Source organism: Nothoprocta perdicaria, unplaced genomic scaffold, assembly GCF_003342845.1.
Source record: "Nothoprocta perdicaria isolate Ctin4 unplaced genomic scaffold, notPer1 scaffold_167, whole genome shotgun sequence".
Taxonomy (NCBI): Eukaryota; Metazoa; Chordata; class Aves; order Tinamiformes; family Tinamidae; genus Nothoprocta; species Nothoprocta perdicaria.
The window spans coordinates 127,645-144,016 of NW_020454838.1; the positions used below are offsets into that span (position 1 = coordinate 127,645).

Genomic DNA, 16,372 nt, shown 5'->3' on the forward strand with positions numbered 1-16,372 from the left:
AATGGGCGCGCAGCTTTCACGCGGCGGCGAGGCGAAGGGGGCTGCGTGTTTCCGGAAGACGTGGCCGTTGCCGCCGCCGCCGAAGCCGTTACGGCCGTTAGCCGGTCCCCGGCGCCCCCTCTTCCTCCTTCCCTAGCCCCGCTCCCGGCCCCGCCGCCGCCATGATCTCCCTCACGGACACGCAGAGTAAGCGCCGCCCGCTGCGCCCCGGCAGCCCGCGGGGAAGGGGGAGCGGGGGCGGCCGGGGCCTCCCGCCGAGTCGGTTAGAGCCGTTGGGCGGGCGATTCGGGAGGAGGGTGTCCGCGCCGCCCTCGTGCTTCCCCAGCGTGCCCTCCTGTGGGCGTGGAGGGGCCGGTCTGGTCGGTTGGGCACCGGTGGTTTCCGTGCCCCGCTCCGGGCTCGCTGTTCTCGTGCTGAACCTGCTCGGTGCTTGTTCTGGGGGCTCCGCAGGTAGCACAGGGAGATGCCGTGCGCGGATAGTACCGAAAGAGGCTCTGTGCTTGTAAAGAAAGGCTGAAAGGGGTGGTTAAGGCTGCTTCCCAAACAGATAACTAACTATGAAAGCTAGTAGAGCAGGTCCATTGAAAGGCTTGTAAAGAGAGGCCTGAACACCCATTTCAAAGTAGTAAAAGAGCTTGGAGCTGATTTTTTTAAAAAAAAAAAGTCTTTTAAAAGTCTTTTTTAAGTAGAAGTAATCAGAGTTAGAGATGATGAAGGGGAAAATGTAAAGGCATCAAAGTAAAGAAACTTAGGAGAGTTTAAGCAGCAAAGGAAAAGAAAATGTTAGGTCTTTAATGCCCTGGATGACAGGAAGAGAAGTAAGTCTGGTTAGTAAGCACTGTGGTGTCACCTGCAAAGGAGGGTAATTGCAGAAGCTGTAGAAAGGAAGGTTTGTGCCCACCTTGATAGTGGGACACTGGGAACAGAGCACTGGGAACAGAGGTATTGTAGAGACCAGCCAGGACAAAGGATGGAGACAGAGTATGGGGAGACTCACAGCATCTAATGGAAATGTCATGCTGAGAAATCCAGGGATCAGGTCCTATGACTTGGATGAGCAAGAACATTTAGGGTTCATTGTAGGCTTCTGACTGATAAGTCATTGTGGGCTTTGCTGTTGCCCATTCCCCTCTCAAGGTTTTTGGACTAGTCAAGGGAAAAAGAAACATTTCTTTAGTGCCTTGTCAACTCCTACCAAATCCTTTGCTGACTCCATTCATTTTAACTTTCAGAGCAAAGAGTAGTAATTAAAATACTTTGGGTTTTTTCTTTAATTTCACAATATTTTGTTTGTTTGTTTTTCCCCCAAAAAAATCTGGAGATGAATCTTCAGCTTCTCTGACAAGGTTCTGTCTAGAAAAAGTATAGGTTTGACAATACATTCGTTCCTTGAGCTAGCATGATAAAGATCCAGAGAAGTTTACTGCACTAGTGGACATTTGGAAGACTTAATTTGCAAGTGCATAGTCTAGAAATTCTTGTAATGATTTGTTGGATAGAGTGGTAAATGATCAGGAAGCGCAAAAGAAGACAGTTTGTCTTTAGCAAATTGATTTTTAAAGTTCTGTTTTGAAATACAGCTCCTAAAATGCTACCTTTGTGCTTGGAAAAAAAAACCTTTTGAGAACATATAAGCTGCAATAAATTTTGTTTTCTGAAAGTTTATAAGATATAATTTCCTTCACTTTTTGTAGAAAAGTGTGCAGTTGTTTTCATTGAGCATAAAAAATACCACCATATTCGAAGAGTTAAAGCAGTTGTTGTTTTCTGATAGTAGAGAAGATAGAGATGTTTTGGGGCAGAGGAGTATTCTTTTAAGTTCTTTTGAACATTTTCTATCTAGTGCTGCAGTACTCCTGCACAACTTAGTGAATTCCCACAGAAGCATTGAGGAAAGCATTGCTCTCTCCTCTCAGTAAATCTCATATATGTATGTGATAATATACACACACACACACATATATATATATACTTTCAAAGAGTAAATGTCACATAAATAGGAAAGCTCTTCTGGTGCCAGAGAAGTCATTTCAAAACAGTTCTCCCCCTTTCAAAATTAAATTAGTTCATTTGCAAAGGTGATGTATAATTGACTGAGTGCGTGTATGTTCTCTTTCTCTAATAATGCTGATTAAATATTGTTCTTACATCACAAAACTTGTTCATTTTAGTAACATGCATTTCTGTTTTTCAAAATCCTGATACAAACCAGGCCAGTAACATTCTTATCCTAATGAGAATAGTAGGAATTCTCTGCTGTAGGACAGCAACAGTAGTTCTAGGCTAGTCTCTGTTAGCAGCAGTTTTGGGATGATGAGAACAGTAGCACGTTCCCCAGTACGCCTCCAGTAACCAGGAAGTGTTGTTGACTTTTAGCCTGAATCTTTTTAGCAGGAGTTTATTGTAAATGTGTTGCAAGTAAACACAGGAGGACTGTTAGAGTGGTAGCTGGAGCAGCTGTGGAGAGCTGGCCTTTGCTGCTGCATGTGTGATATCCCCACTTCATGCTATGTCTGAGGGAGGAGTGAATTTTCAGTTCTCACGACTGTGTATTTATCTCATTGGCAGCTGGTCATTCCTCTGGAGTGCTGCCTGCAGGCATTTTCCTTCCAGAATGCAGATTGCTTCTCCTCTTGCTGTTAGAACAGAGTTAGAAGATGCATAGCAAAGCTTTAAGGCAGCAGCTGATCTCATAGAATTACAGAATCAACAGCATATGGTCTGCAGCATTCCTGAAATGTGAGCCCTTAGAAAAATTAGGGAAGTTGGAATGTTGCTTTAACCAGTCCCTTTACCACATTTTTGAAAATTTTTGCTCTAACTGAATGAAAGATCTGGAATAGGTAGAACAGAGTTCTTACTCCAGAGCTTCTCAAACAAGATTAAATGATGAAGTATATATATGTTGCAGTCAAACATGCAACTGAAATACATCTAGGTGTGTTTGTTCTAGCTTTAATAAATAGGATTTTTGTTTGGTTTTTTTTTTTTTTGATTTTTTTCTCCAATTTAGACTGTACAAGACTACTGGCATTGCAATAGTCTGTTGCTTGGCTAACTATAGTGCTGTTGCTGCTTATGAGAGCCGTTTTTATACATGTTGCAGGTTGTGAAACATTCCAACCACAAAAATGGAATGTTTGCCCTGAGTACATGGAAAAAGATTTTTGCAACTCCATTGTTATTCCTGTGATGTCTGGTATTGTAAGGGTCAAAGGCTGCCCTTAGAGGTTTAATTTTAAGAGTAATGTGTATTTGAAAACTGAGTCCTTGATACGTCTCGTGCATTGCTTTAATCATAGCGCGAAGTTTCTAGTTTCGTAGACAAGCAAATCTTTCATGCTACTTGTCCCTTCTTAATAGTTCCTGAGAAACCTTCACAGATGGGCAGAAGCCTCAAAGATGCTTGGCATCCACAAGCTTGGTGCCTACAGCGTTAACATTGGTCTCTTCTAATCCAGAAGCTGCAGAAAAAGGGATTATTCTGGTTATGTGAGGCACAATGTCTTACATGAGGTCTCAGTACCCCATCCTTTTCAGCCTCCTGGGGTTACTGCAGTGCTCGTGAAGGGACAGGAGATAAAAGGGGAAGCAAAATTTAATTGTCTGTTCACAAAATTGTCTTATGTTCAGAGATATTGGCTGTAAGTATAGTTGATACAAGATTTCATTGAAGGCACACTCATGTCTCTGCTATTGAAGTAACTGGAGTCTATTACACTTGCTTGAATTGTGTAATTGGATGATTTTAAGTAGTTGTAAAATATACTGTCAAGTTCTTCTACAAGTTTAGAATTTCTATAGATTGCATATTCTGAGTTTTTTTCCATAGTTACTTACATGATTTTTTTTTTTGTGGTACTGTGCTTTGTTAAATACCAAATTGTGCTTTTTTTTTTTTTTTTTTTTTTTTGGCAGAGATTGGAATGGGATTGACAGGCTTCGGAGTGTTTTTTCTTTTCTTTGGAATGATTCTCTTCTTTGACAAAGCTCTTTTGGCTATTGGAAATGTAAGTATCTGCTGTTCAGTTTTCGATTCTGCATTGTTTAGGATGAAGTATTTTAAAAAAAAAAAAAGTAGAAAAAATATACTTGAAAATTTAGGCTGTGTCAGAGAAAATTGTAGCAGTTTGATATAAAGGAAGAGCTCGATTTGAGTGAATCATTTTTCCTGATGAAAGTTGGAGCAGTTCATATCAAGATAAATATAATACCTTTAGGTAAAGCCTGAAACAGCAGCTGTTTTGCAGTTGCCACACTGCTGCAAATAAGATCTTAAGATTGATGCTTTTTTTACCTCTGCTCTTGTAAGATAAGTCAGATAATTTGAGTACATATACCTTGAATAAGAGCACTAAAGCCTCTGTACACTCTTAAATGTAGTCATGCTCCTAATGAGGAAAGAAGCATGAATTCTTCTTAATCAAGGTTTTAGAAGATCTGTTCATTCTTTATAATAGACAACTTTAATCTTCGGTGTTTACCAAATTAAATCTTCACTCAGAGCAGGATAAAAATAAATCTTATTTCTGGTACACAAAATTCTCAGAGGAAAATAAATGTAAAACTATTTTTTTCTAAATTTGACAGCTTTGCACCTCTGCTGTTCTTGGCTTTGTCAGCCAGCCAAAGAGCAGAGCCTGCTAGAGGCTTTCAGCTGCATTGCTGCTGCTGCTGAAGTATCTGTGGGGAGAGATGAATTTTGTTCTTCATCTCTTCAAGAGAATGCGATACTGAGAGTCACTGCAGGAAAATCCCAAATGGATATATGAATCTGGGTGCAGTCCTCGAAGCAGTGTTCTGAGCCACCAGTGGAGGAGGGAGAGGGAGGGAAAGGGCCAGTGATGCGCGTGAGCGGGAGGGAAAGAAAGAAAGCAGTGAAAGGCTACCCTGTAACCAAGGTTAATCAGGGAAAGATACTGTATCCTTACAGAAACTAAAGCAGTTTATTCTTAAATAACATGCAAGCTTTACATGTTAATTTTGAATCACATGTGAAATTGTTGCCCAGTTGCACACCTAGAGGGTGCAGTGATCACAACTCCTGTAGCTGAAGGATACTTGAAGTAGTTTCAATTAGTGTGCACCAGCTTGACGTTCAGTTGACGACCCACTGTGTTCAGCCTGTAGTGGAACTAGTCATCATTGTAACTAGAAACGTTGTTACACAGATTAAAATGTATATATAATACAAGGATGACGAACTCATAATGGTCTTGAGTTTTTTGTTCACCAGTTATTTTTGAACATTGTGCACTAGATCAGTACAAGTTATGTAAATTTCCGTGCTACAGAGTAGACTTACGTGTCTTACTGTTTTTCCATTCCTAGAAGCCTTAACTTACAGGTACTAAGCTTCAGCTCTGCCTGGAGACAGTGGCAGTGCTTCTATTCTAGGATAGATGAGCGTTGTCATCAGGCCTTCAGACATGCCCGTACTTGTCAGGCAACAGTCCGCATTTATGGGCTCTGTTTTCAAAGGAGATGCGAGGAGGTTTTTGAATATTAGCTACAAATGCTCAATGGACACCACAAAAGAAAATCACTACTGAATTCCTCCTTGCCATTAGTCTTGATATTAAACGAAGCTATGCAAGAAATAAAATGTGGTATTGAAGAATGGTTATATATGTATTTATGCTTTACATTGTAAATTTAGAAATATAATTAATTATTTTCTTTGGTTGCTTTTTGTGTCTTCTAGGTTTTATTTGTGGCTGGCTTGGCTTTTGTTATTGGTTTAGAAAGAACATTTAGATTCTTCTTCCAAAAGCACAAAATGAAAGCAACGGGCTTTTTCCTGGGTGGTGTGCTCATAGTTCTTATTGGTTGGCCTTTGATAGGAATGATCCTTGAAATTTATGGGTTCTTCCTATTATTCAGGTAAGACATGTTTCAAAGTAGGTTTTTATATTGGTGTATTTAGGAATAATTGTTTTTGTCTAGTTTTGCAACATCACAGCTGGCAAAATAGAAAATGATGAATGTTCACTTTAATAGCTATTATATAATACTATAGATTTACAGTTGCAAGAGGTGGAAATCTTTTAAGTATTGCTTAAGACTCAAATCTGCTGAGGTGAGTGAGGCAGGCATAAAACTGTTTTTTTGATGTTGTGTATATCTAACCAAAATAACTGTAAAGCCCCAAAATATCGGGGAACCCAAACTGTTAGCAGAGCAAAATTTAAATGCTACCTCACAGAAAGGCAACTTAAATACTGAGTATGCTTTGTTCACGGAAGAGATGCTTTTTAATAAATGAGGCAAAACACTTATTACCTGCATTCTGTGTAGGACAAAAAAGACAAATGAAACCAGGTTTCTGTAATGTTTCATTTTCTTATGCCCTAATATATTTGCAATGTATGAGATACGCATCCGTGGTTATGGATATAGTTAAATAGAGCTAGTTAAATATTGTAAACAGCATTATAGATGCATGTTATCTGATACAAGTCACTTCTGCTTTGGCCACTAGTGGTGAATGAATTTGTTGTGGGGCAACCTAAATATGGATATATATTTCTGGAAAAGAAAGCAGGAAATGCATGTTGGATTTTTTCAATGATTTTAGAACTTCTAATCAGATGAACACTATTCCATTTTAATTCTCATTAATCTATTCTAAGACTCATTGATTTTTTCAATGTTCAACTGCTAGAAAAAAACAGTTTTTCCTTATCAAAATATTGTTTTCATCACTTCCTCTCTCAAAAAAATGAAAAATACTGAGTTTTTTAAATATTTATTTTTCTAAAAGTATTCATCTTAACTTGATTCCTGCTGGAGACATGGTGAGGCTTCAGAAAATTCATCTTGCAGTTATAATCACATGGATTGCAAGGACGTTTATGTGGGAATCCTTTGCACTGAACAGGAATTCCAGTTAGCACTTCCAATAATTTTACTTGGGATAGACTAACACAGTGCAAAAGATAAAGTGTGCTGTACTATTTTCAGCCCCTTGACTGCAGACTACTGAAGCATTTTCACCAGGTCTTCAGATCTCTCTGGAGCTGTTACTTACAGGTTTTACATATAGATTGTTACTCTGTCTGCCCAGGCTGCTTTGCAGAGTTTCCTTTCGAAGATCTGTTAGAGGTAATTGCAGAGCCTAGTTGTGCCCAAAGCAAAGGTTAGGAAGTAGCGAGTAGCAACTAAGGACACTCAAATAAACAAAAAAAATTGCAAAGATTTTTTTTTTTTTTAGATGCATCTGGCCTAAGTAGAAAAGATTCCCAATTATTATGCCTCAGTGGTTTAAATCTAGCCTGATTTTTCCCATGCTGTCTTTAACTTGTTGCCAGAATATTTCTCATCAGAGATTCTCTCCTTGGCAGTACTTTGACATGCCCAGATTGCCTATGCTGGGGAACAATGTTATGGGACAGGATTTCTTGCTATATCCCAAGCTCCTTTTCAAAGCCTCATTCAAATTACAGGGGTCTAAAGTTATGACTGAAAATATTGTCCCACCTATTATGACTGTTCTGAATTTTGGTGCACACAAATTCTTTTAGTTGGATAGATGTGGCTTGTCTATCCTGCATCACAATTTACTGGACCACTTAAATGATCCAGTCTTTAAGGAAGACTCCAGGAGGCAAAAAAAAAGATTGTTTTGAGATTGTATGTCAAATAGTCCTCATCTCTCAGTGCAGGAGAGAAATTGGTGAATTGTGCAGTTTCAGTGTTCACATGTGGCTGTGGTTCTCTTGCATGTTAATGCTTATGCTGTGCAGGGGATCTGTAGCTGCGAAAGAGATAGCGCTGAGTGCCAGCACCAGCTGAACTGCTGCAGCTCATTGCAGACAGCTGAGATGCTCCCATAGGGGATTCTTAGTTCTGCTGCAGAAATGAGGAGAACAGTGATGGAGAGGCTAGGAGCTGTCCCAGGAAACATCCCCTGGTTCATGAATCAGACTTTTCACTTTCTGTGAATTTGTCAAATAAGTTAATATTTACTTTTCAAATTAAGTACATAAGTCGTGTGCTTTGTTTGGCTTCAAAGAGAATTAATTGTGAATCATTTTAGTGATTTTTTTTTTCATTGGATATTGTAACATTGTTCTTCCCATAACACAGAATCAAAGGAGCTCAAATATCCATGTCCCAGGTGTCCATGATAATTAAATCGGTGTTTGAGCATGAAAAGGTTTGGTTTTTTTTTAATCTCAATATGTGTGGGAGTACTGGAGGATGAGTTTGGAAATGTTAATTCTGTTGTCTAGGTTGGATATTGATTCCTTAGTGGTCAGCCTTCCCCTGGAGTTGTTAGTTATGAAATCAGGTTCGTTTGAAAATGCACTGTCTTCTGTTCTTTTTTTGCTGAATGCTTATTCATATATTGGGTAAAATTAATTTGCTGTCAGTAAGGTACAGAATTTTTAGTGTAATCTTGGTTTTAAAAACCTCAACTCATTCAAACATGAGGATTGTTTAATTCTAAACTTACACTGTCATCTGCTGTCTTTCTTCCAGGGGGTTCTTTCCTGTGGTGGTTGGCTTTATTAGAAGAGTTCCAGTCCTTGGCTATCTCTTGAATTTACCTGGTATAAGCTCGGTATGTGTTGGGTAGTTAATGCAAAATTTGAAACTGTCACTGTGTTTTAATCCATTCTAATGGGTGCAGTAGTATAAATACTTCAGAAATAACACAAATGCAACTTTAGAGCAATGACACTGAATGCATTCTTGTGGAGTTCGTGCACCATGTGGTTCTGGTTAATTCCACTTACAAGATTCTTACATGCCTGGAAATGAAACCTTTGCAGAAGCTGCCCCTGCCACAGTGCTGTCAAACAAAAGGGCCCTGCACAGTGATTCAGAAAGCTGGATGTTTGCTTCTTGCTTCACTGTTGGCCCTAAAAGACGGTGGGTGATTCTTGCCATCTTTCTGTCCTTCTCCTGTCTGTAAAATGAGAAGGATGCTGGTCTCCTTTGTCGAGCACTTTGATTTATTTTTGAAAAAATGGCCCAGAAGAGCAAAGAACTAAGCACTGCAGCCTGTATGGGGAACCCAGAAATTCTCCTGATGCATAATCCATTACCAACTGCAGTGTTTACTCAGGTCCACTGCACCAAACTAGATATTGCTATTTATTGAGCTCTGTAATTTTTCAAGTGCAGTTTTCCACTTTCTTAACCAAATAGCCAGGAAACTGAAGAAAATTTAAAGGTGCTAGGAAGATGGTTGTCTAGGATTTTTGGTCAACTACTTTTACTGTGCTAATTTCTGTATGTACTTTAACACAAGAGTTTTTACCCTTGATCTTGTAAGCTACAGATTAATAACCACTACATGAAAATTACTGGAGGGTACAACCAAGCTGTATACAGATTGTTTTGTTTTTTTTAATTAGTGTTCAAGATGATCTTTTCCACTCTTTCAGTTTGAGCCATGTTCTGGCTAACAAATCCTGATCAATTGAATGTTTGCTTGTCAATTGATCTTACCTACACACGTTTAATTTGACCATAATGGGGTTAAATCTTGCTTCAAAAAGATAATTGTTAATGTTTTATTCAAAGCCTACGTAGGCTCAGAAGAGAATCCACAGTAATGGTCAGTTGAAATATCTTATTTGGTCCACTACTGCATGTGCGGCTGATCCTGTATCGTTTTGTTTTGATCATTAAGCTAGCAGTGGTCCTGGCATTCTTCTATTTCCTTTTCCATTCTGTTGCATTTTCATGTTGCGCTGTTAATGTCGATATGAGAAAACATGTCATGCAGAAACACGGTTGCAATGTAAGATTTTTAATTTTCACAAACTTTAAATTTCATGAGACCTCGGTGAGTACTACTTGATTGCCATTATCAGTCACATACTAACTGTGCACAAGTAGCAAGCTATATTTGAGACTAATTTCACTGTACATATGTTATGCAACTTTGAACTTTTTCTCTCCTTTTCTACAGCTTGTAGACAAAGTTGGAGAAAGCAACAACATGGTATAATGACAAGAGGGCGGAAGACTGATTCTAAACTTATTGTATTATTTATAAAAATCCTTTTGAAGAATACTCGACACAAAGATTAAGTTGTGTACAAAGGAAAAGCTTGTAACATTCTTTACATAACAGTTTAATTTAAAATGTATAGTTGACAATGTACATTAGAAACGAAGCTCAGCAAGTGTGCTTCTAGGAAAAGTAACTCCAGAGTTCAGGAAATAAACCGAAGAGGTGAAAGTCATGGAATAACCCATGCTACAACTGTACAAGACTTCTTGTTGTTTTTTTGGAGAACATGCTAGCTGTGGAATTAATGGTGCCTGTAGTTTTCCTCCTTATTTTGAAGGTGCAGTAGAACAAACAGGCCTGCCCTTTTTAAGGGTGACACCAACTTATCCAACCCTCTGCTTGCTACCCTCAGAGTCAAAATACAAAAAAAAGGCAAAAAAACTTCTTGTGTAACAAGAGATGTGTCTTTGTGTGAAAGTTAGGATGACTATTCATCTTGAATCGTATTATGACAGAAAAAAGGAAATCCCACAAGGTTCTGCTGTAAATCTTTTTTGTAAATATGAGGCTGAAATAAAACATTGTTATCTTAATGTTTCAAAGCCAAACATAAGTTGATTGTATTTGATTTCCATTTTGGAATCTGCATAATGTCAGTCTTAAGTGTGGGCTCTGAACGTGCAGATTGCAATAAGCAGCTCTGGAGACTGACTTACACTCCTTCCAGTTTGTTCTCCTTGAGTCGTGTTACACGTGAACGTCCTGGTGAGAACGTAGCCCTTTTCACTGGCAGGAAAGCTTCGTGAAATACGCTTAGTTCACAAGAAGATGCATTTGGCTAAGGCGCTGATGTGGACCCTGTGAAATGTATCTTATCAAAATATGAACATTTCTTTTTAAATTGTTTGGAGCTAAGGTTTCCTTGTTTACCCTGGAACTACAAACTGAAGATTTTATTTTTTACAGTAATAAAATGAAAACATAAAATTCTGTTTATGTGAGTCTCTGGGAAGAAAATTGATCTAACTGGTTAACTGAAGTGCCAGTCCTGGTATCCGGGTTATAACTTGTTCCTTGGGTTATTTCAAATAACTTACTGTTTCTGTCAGTCATAACTTTTATCATCACCTTTGCAGTTACAGAGGTTCTTGGCTAACCTGGATAGGGTGCAAACCTAAATTAAATGTCTTTCTACTAGTGCAAGGGTCCCACTTTTGCTTTTATTGGAATACTGAACATCATGCACTTTCAATAGACTTAGATGCATAGTATCAGTAAGTAAATGGTATTTGTGCAGCCTTTAACGTTGTTGTTGTTTTAAAACTTCTTTTTCTTTCCCTAAAACAATGCTAAAGCTACATGAAATACAATGATAGCTTCTCAAGTAACTACATTGTCCTACGGGTCTGATGACTGGGGTTGCTTTGTTTTGTTCTTAGGGAGGGTGAGTGGTTATTTTTTTAGTTTAATTTTTTTTATTTTTTAAACTAACTACTAAGGTAAGAAGAATTCTTATATACCAACCACTTTGGAAATTACTACAAAGTTTACTTGTATATGTGATTACTTGTTTTCTGTTGTCTTGGGTTTTTTTTTTTTTTGTTCCAACTGTAGTAATAGCCGTAATCTACTGTTTCCAACTTTCACATTTAATCTGCTTCTTCAATAGTCATAGAAAGATTCAGTGAAAAAAAAAAAAGCATGTGATGATACCTATTTATAATGAATAGTATCTGAAAAATCAGTGTTTCATTTTTATAAATGACAAAAAAATCAGTTATATTTACCTGGTGTCATTTATAGGTTATAGACAGGAATAAATATGACTTGTGGCTCCTACCTCAAGAGATGAACCAATGTTGGCTGCCCCTATGCATCTGTCATCTGTTAAATGACAACAGGGCAACACTGTGACTGTTGAGCAAAATGATCTTGATCGCTTTGGTAGAACACTAGTCTGTACTGTGGGAATCAAGTGCTATTTCAGGAAGACAATGTTCTTACAATAGATTTTGGTTACCTGTAGACTTTCATTCTTCGGGTTTTATGGGGTTTTTTGAGAAGTAATCTAATGGGGAAAACGGATTGTACCATGTGAATGTGGAGTGCTGATTTAAAGCAAATTGTTTGGCAAGCTGAAGTACCTTCATTGACAAGAACTCTATCGAGATTATGAATGTGTTGCTGTATATGACATTTTTATCCCTTTGAAATTTTCAGATGGGGAGGCAGTTCATCTCACTTTTACTTACTGTTTTAAATTAAAAGTCAATTTTTGTCAGATGTGAACTGTTGTGAAAAATGTCCATGGGAACAAAACGGTGTGTTGAATTTAGTGTAGTCTACGTCCCTCAAAGGAACATTGATTGTCTTTGAGACAGTTTTGCCAAGCTAAAGATGGGTGGCAGCAAAGGTCAAAACTACTTAGCCTTAAAGTGTTTCTGTCATTGCAAAAATACCTTTAACAGAAACATACTTGGAACACTTCCCCTTTCAAATGTAATGTAGAATTGCTGCTTTGAAAAAATCAAAGATGAGTCTTATCCTGAGCAAATGAATACTGTAAATATACTTGTCATACCTTGAATAAATGGGTACCTTTTTCTATAATTTGTCTGTCTTTTTTTTCCTAGATATTTTAAGAATGTTTTAATAAGTGTCCCCTCCAGCAAATAGGGAGGTCGTGCATTTACTGCTTTGCTCTTTTGCACTTTTCTCACTCTTGTAGTCAATAACATGTTACACTAGTCTTAAATGGCAAGGTTACCTGTTACGATGAGCATTGTTTTGCACAGTACCACCCTTTACCTTTTGTATGCATCTGTACACGATAAGGTGCCTTCTTCATTCAAGAAGCAAACATCTTCATGCAGAGCTGCCTGTTGAAAGGGTGTTTTCAGATAAGCTTTACGTTTTTTACCTTGCTTGGCTTTGTTTCTGATCTTGCTATATGACCCTAGGCAGCTTCAGCTTCAGTCCTTTGGTCAGAAACTGTTTAACAGGACAAAAGCTGGGAATGCAGTCTTGTTCTCACCTGGGTATTCGGATTCTAACTTCAAACAAAACTTGGAGATTATGGTAGATAAGAAATGGTTTCTTGGTTAAACACTTTCTCCCCTGTGCTCTCTTTCAGGGGCTCTTTCACACTTGTGGAGAGGCAGTAGCTCTAAAACTCTAGGAGAAAATAAGTTCTAGAAATTTAGAAATTAGGGTGGGTTGTGGTCCCTGTGCTTTCAGTGTAGTTCAGGGATAGGGAGGTGACTTCCGTGTCCTAGAGTGTGGCCTGATAAGCAGGCTCACTAGTGTGTAGTGATCAAGCTTGTCCCCGCCCCCCCCCCCAAGGAAAACAAAAACAAAGCGGCAATTTTACTTTGTTGTCATTTATTAGCCCTGTGTACTAGTTAATGCCCTTCAAAACCTATTTTGATTGAAGACACAACTTTATTTTGACAGACTCCCAACTAATTTTGCCAAAGCTGGTGCTACCCTAAGAGTTCCAAAGAGTTAGTACTTTCTAGTTTAAAAGGAAAACAAAATTATCTAGCTATAACTGGTTATATTTGTTGTGAGAAGTATAATGCAAATTGGTGTATAGTTTATGGCCAGCTACCTTCAGTGAGTGGTTGTTGCATCAACCAACAATACTTTGACATTGTTGTGCTCCCATGTTCATTTCTTTTGACTGTTACTTCTGTCCTTCAGATTGCCAATACTAAAATGCCATACCCAAATTTACTTACCCAGCACAGCTTGGCCTCTGTGGCCCTGCTTTGTCTGAACATTCGCCCCTCTATTGTCGGCCTTAGTGAACATCTTTCTAAAAGCATCTTTTTTGCATCTCATTCTTAGTCCAAAAAAGAGGTTCTCCAGCTGCAGTCAAGCTTAATTTCAGCACATTTATTATATACTAAAGAATATTAAATACATAAAAAAATGCAGAAATGACTAACTAGGAGCAATATAGGAGGGTATTTATTATTTCAAACTGACTTGCTGTTATCATTTACTATTTGAGCTATTTATCAAAGCTTGTTTGCACCTGTCATTAAGGCATATAATTTTTCTGCGGAAGTAATGCAGTGTGTATTTGGAGATATATTTGCTGAAAAACATTTGCTTTCCTGTGTACTTCCAGGAGATAACCCCGTGGTTATCTCGGTGATCCCATGACTCAATGACCCATTTAACCCAGTGACCTTAAGGCAGGCTTGAAAGAGTCGGATAGTGGCTGTGAGAGACGCTCGAGGGGCATAAGGGTTAAACAGAATAGGTTGCTGAAGGGTTTGCACACAAGCTGCATGGGGAGCCCCAGGAGCTATGAGGAGAAGAGGCTCAGGTGTGACTCAACCCCTTGTTCCCTTTAACTTTCTTTTAAATTCACTAGAATTACATCCTTGCCTCAGCTGTGCTGTCCTACCTAAAGCACCCACCTAAACATTGTTGATGAAAGGACAGGTGCCTGCCTGGCCACAGGGAGAATTTGGTAGCAGTAGCCCTGCTGCCTTGTGCTCTGCCAGGCACTGATTCCTTGCCGGATCTTCCACAGTTTTCCTTACTCCACCGAACCCCCAAGTGATAGCACTGTGGCAGCCGTGTCACCAAGCTTGGACAAGGTCGGAAATGCCTTTCGGGTATTAGCCTAACTCAACAGCTAGGGTATATGAGCATGTAAATCACAGTGAATGTGCCTCTCTCTTTATATATTTTTCTCCAGAGTCCTAAATCCAACAGCCGTGATGACAGCCGCCCCCAGGGGCTGTCACATGCCAGTTCCTCAGATTTATAGTGGGTAGTACCTGAAGTTGGCTCTTTCCCATGTGTGTTGGGTTCAATGCCTTCACTGCTGCCCGGGTACAGCGTGAGGGTGGAGGGCAGCAGTGTCACAGCTCTGCTCAGCGTGTTCATCATGTCACAGTTCCCAGGGCAGGAGTTTCCCAGAGGGGACACAGACTAGGACACTTTCCCCATCATTTTCAAGGTAGTATTTCACAGCCTTTTCAAGGTGGTTGCCTCTATTGCTCCATCACGATCCTGCCGCTTTGATGTATTCAAATCACAAGTTGTGATCCCTTGTACATTGGCTCCACTGGTCCAGTGAGCTACTGCTCTGCCACCCCCTTCCCCCTCATGCCCTGACTCTGAGCTGGGTCCTCAAGGTCCCAGGTGTTTCCATCCCCAGTTTACAGATCGCAATCTGCTTCTTACACCAGTGCCCTCACAGCCAGGGGATGGACCTCTCATTTGACCCCCTTGTCACCACTAGCAGTTTGCAATGTGGGTGGCCATCACAGCACATCAGTGTTCCAGGTTCTTGGCTCAATCCACAGCATGGCTGCAGTCATGACCTCCAGCCACCTTAGCAGCTTCAAGATGACACTCCAGCTGCCTAATTCACTGGCACTGTGTCAGCAACACCTTGCCCTGAGTGCAGGACACAACTAGGTAGCTGCTTGCTCTCCCCCTTGTCCTTTCACATCCTAAAGAGGCATCTCTGCACTGAAATACTGCCAGCTACACCAACTGTGACCTCAAGCAGGGCAGGAGAGAGTTGGATAGTGGCAGAAACACTCAAGATTCATAAGGGATTAAACAAGAGAAGTTTAATAAAGAACATACAAACACATGCATGGGGAGCCCCAGAAACTGCGAGAAAGGGTCACCAACGGGAGGCTGCTGGAGGCCTAGGTTGGAGACCCAGGCAGGACTCGACCCATCTGTGAGGGCCCCTTAAATCTACTGCAACTGTTCTCCTTATCTCAGCCTTGCTAACCTTGAGGAACTACAGCCCAGGAAGCAGCTAGACACTGTTGACAAAACAGAACGTGCCTGCCTGGCCCTGCCGGGAATTTGGTTGGTGTGCAGTTTCACAAGCTGGACCTGCTACCACGTACTCTGCCAGCGGTCACCAACTCCGCGCCCCATCTTCCACCCGTGTCCTCACTACACCCATCTTCCCGTGGGGCGGTTCTCCTTTGCTGGGAATTAACACTTCTCCCATAAAAATGTATAGGTCCAAAGACTCTTTGGTGCAGATGCTGCTAACAGCTCATCAAGCTACTGCAGCTGGGCTCCCCCCTGAGGTAGCAAACGCTGGAATTTCTTTCCTTCTGATGAAAGAAAAGGGCGACAACGTTTTCCTACCGCTCGTGAGGAGCAGCAGCAGCAGCAGCAGCGGGACCCGCGCGGCCCGCAGGCGGCGCCACTTGCAGCGCCCCAGCCACCTGCTCGGGGCGGAAGGTGCCCCTCGCTTCCCTTAAAAACGCTAAAAACGCTGCAGTTTGCAGTCCTAGATTTTTTAAAAATATATTTTTATTTATTTTAATTTTATTTTTTAATTTTAATTTTATTTATTTAATTCATTATTTATTTTTAAGTTGAAGGTAAGGTTTTTGGCCAGTTTTC

General features: G+C 40.0%; 1 protein-coding gene across 2 annotated transcripts; it reads left to right on the forward strand.

Moving 5' to 3' along the window:
* The first annotated feature begins 137 nt into the window (after positions 1-137).
* Positions 138-11,132, forward strand: GOLT1B (golgi transport 1B). 2 transcript variants are annotated; one of them, XM_026035800.1, is made up of 5 exons: positions 138-186; positions 3,919-4,010; positions 5,705-5,883; positions 8,485-8,566; positions 9,926-11,132. In XM_026035800.1, exons 1-5 carry the CDS (start codon positions 162-164, stop codon positions 9,962-9,964), a joined length of 417 nt encoding a protein of 138 aa, XP_025891585.1. In that variant the 5' UTR covers positions 138-161; the 3' UTR covers positions 9,965-11,132. The 2 variants fall into 2 exon arrangements, with proteins under 2 accessions (XP_025891585.1, XP_025891586.1); XM_026035801.1 differs by lacking the exon at positions 9,926-11,132 and adding an exon at positions 9,535-9,553.
* Positions 11,133-16,372: the final 5,240 nt, after the last annotated feature.

Coding starts and splice junctions, on each gene's coding strand:
- GOLT1B (XM_026035800.1), top strand. CDS start 162: ATGATCTCCCTCACGGACACGCAGA. Junction 4,011..5,704: donor CTCTTTTGGCTATTGGAAAT/GTAAGTATCTGC, acceptor TGTGTCTTCTAG/GTTTTATTTGTGGCTGGCTT. Junction 5,884..8,484: donor GGGTTCTTCCTATTATTCAG/GTAAGACATGTT, acceptor TCTTTCTTCCAG/GGGGTTCTTTCCTGTGGTGG.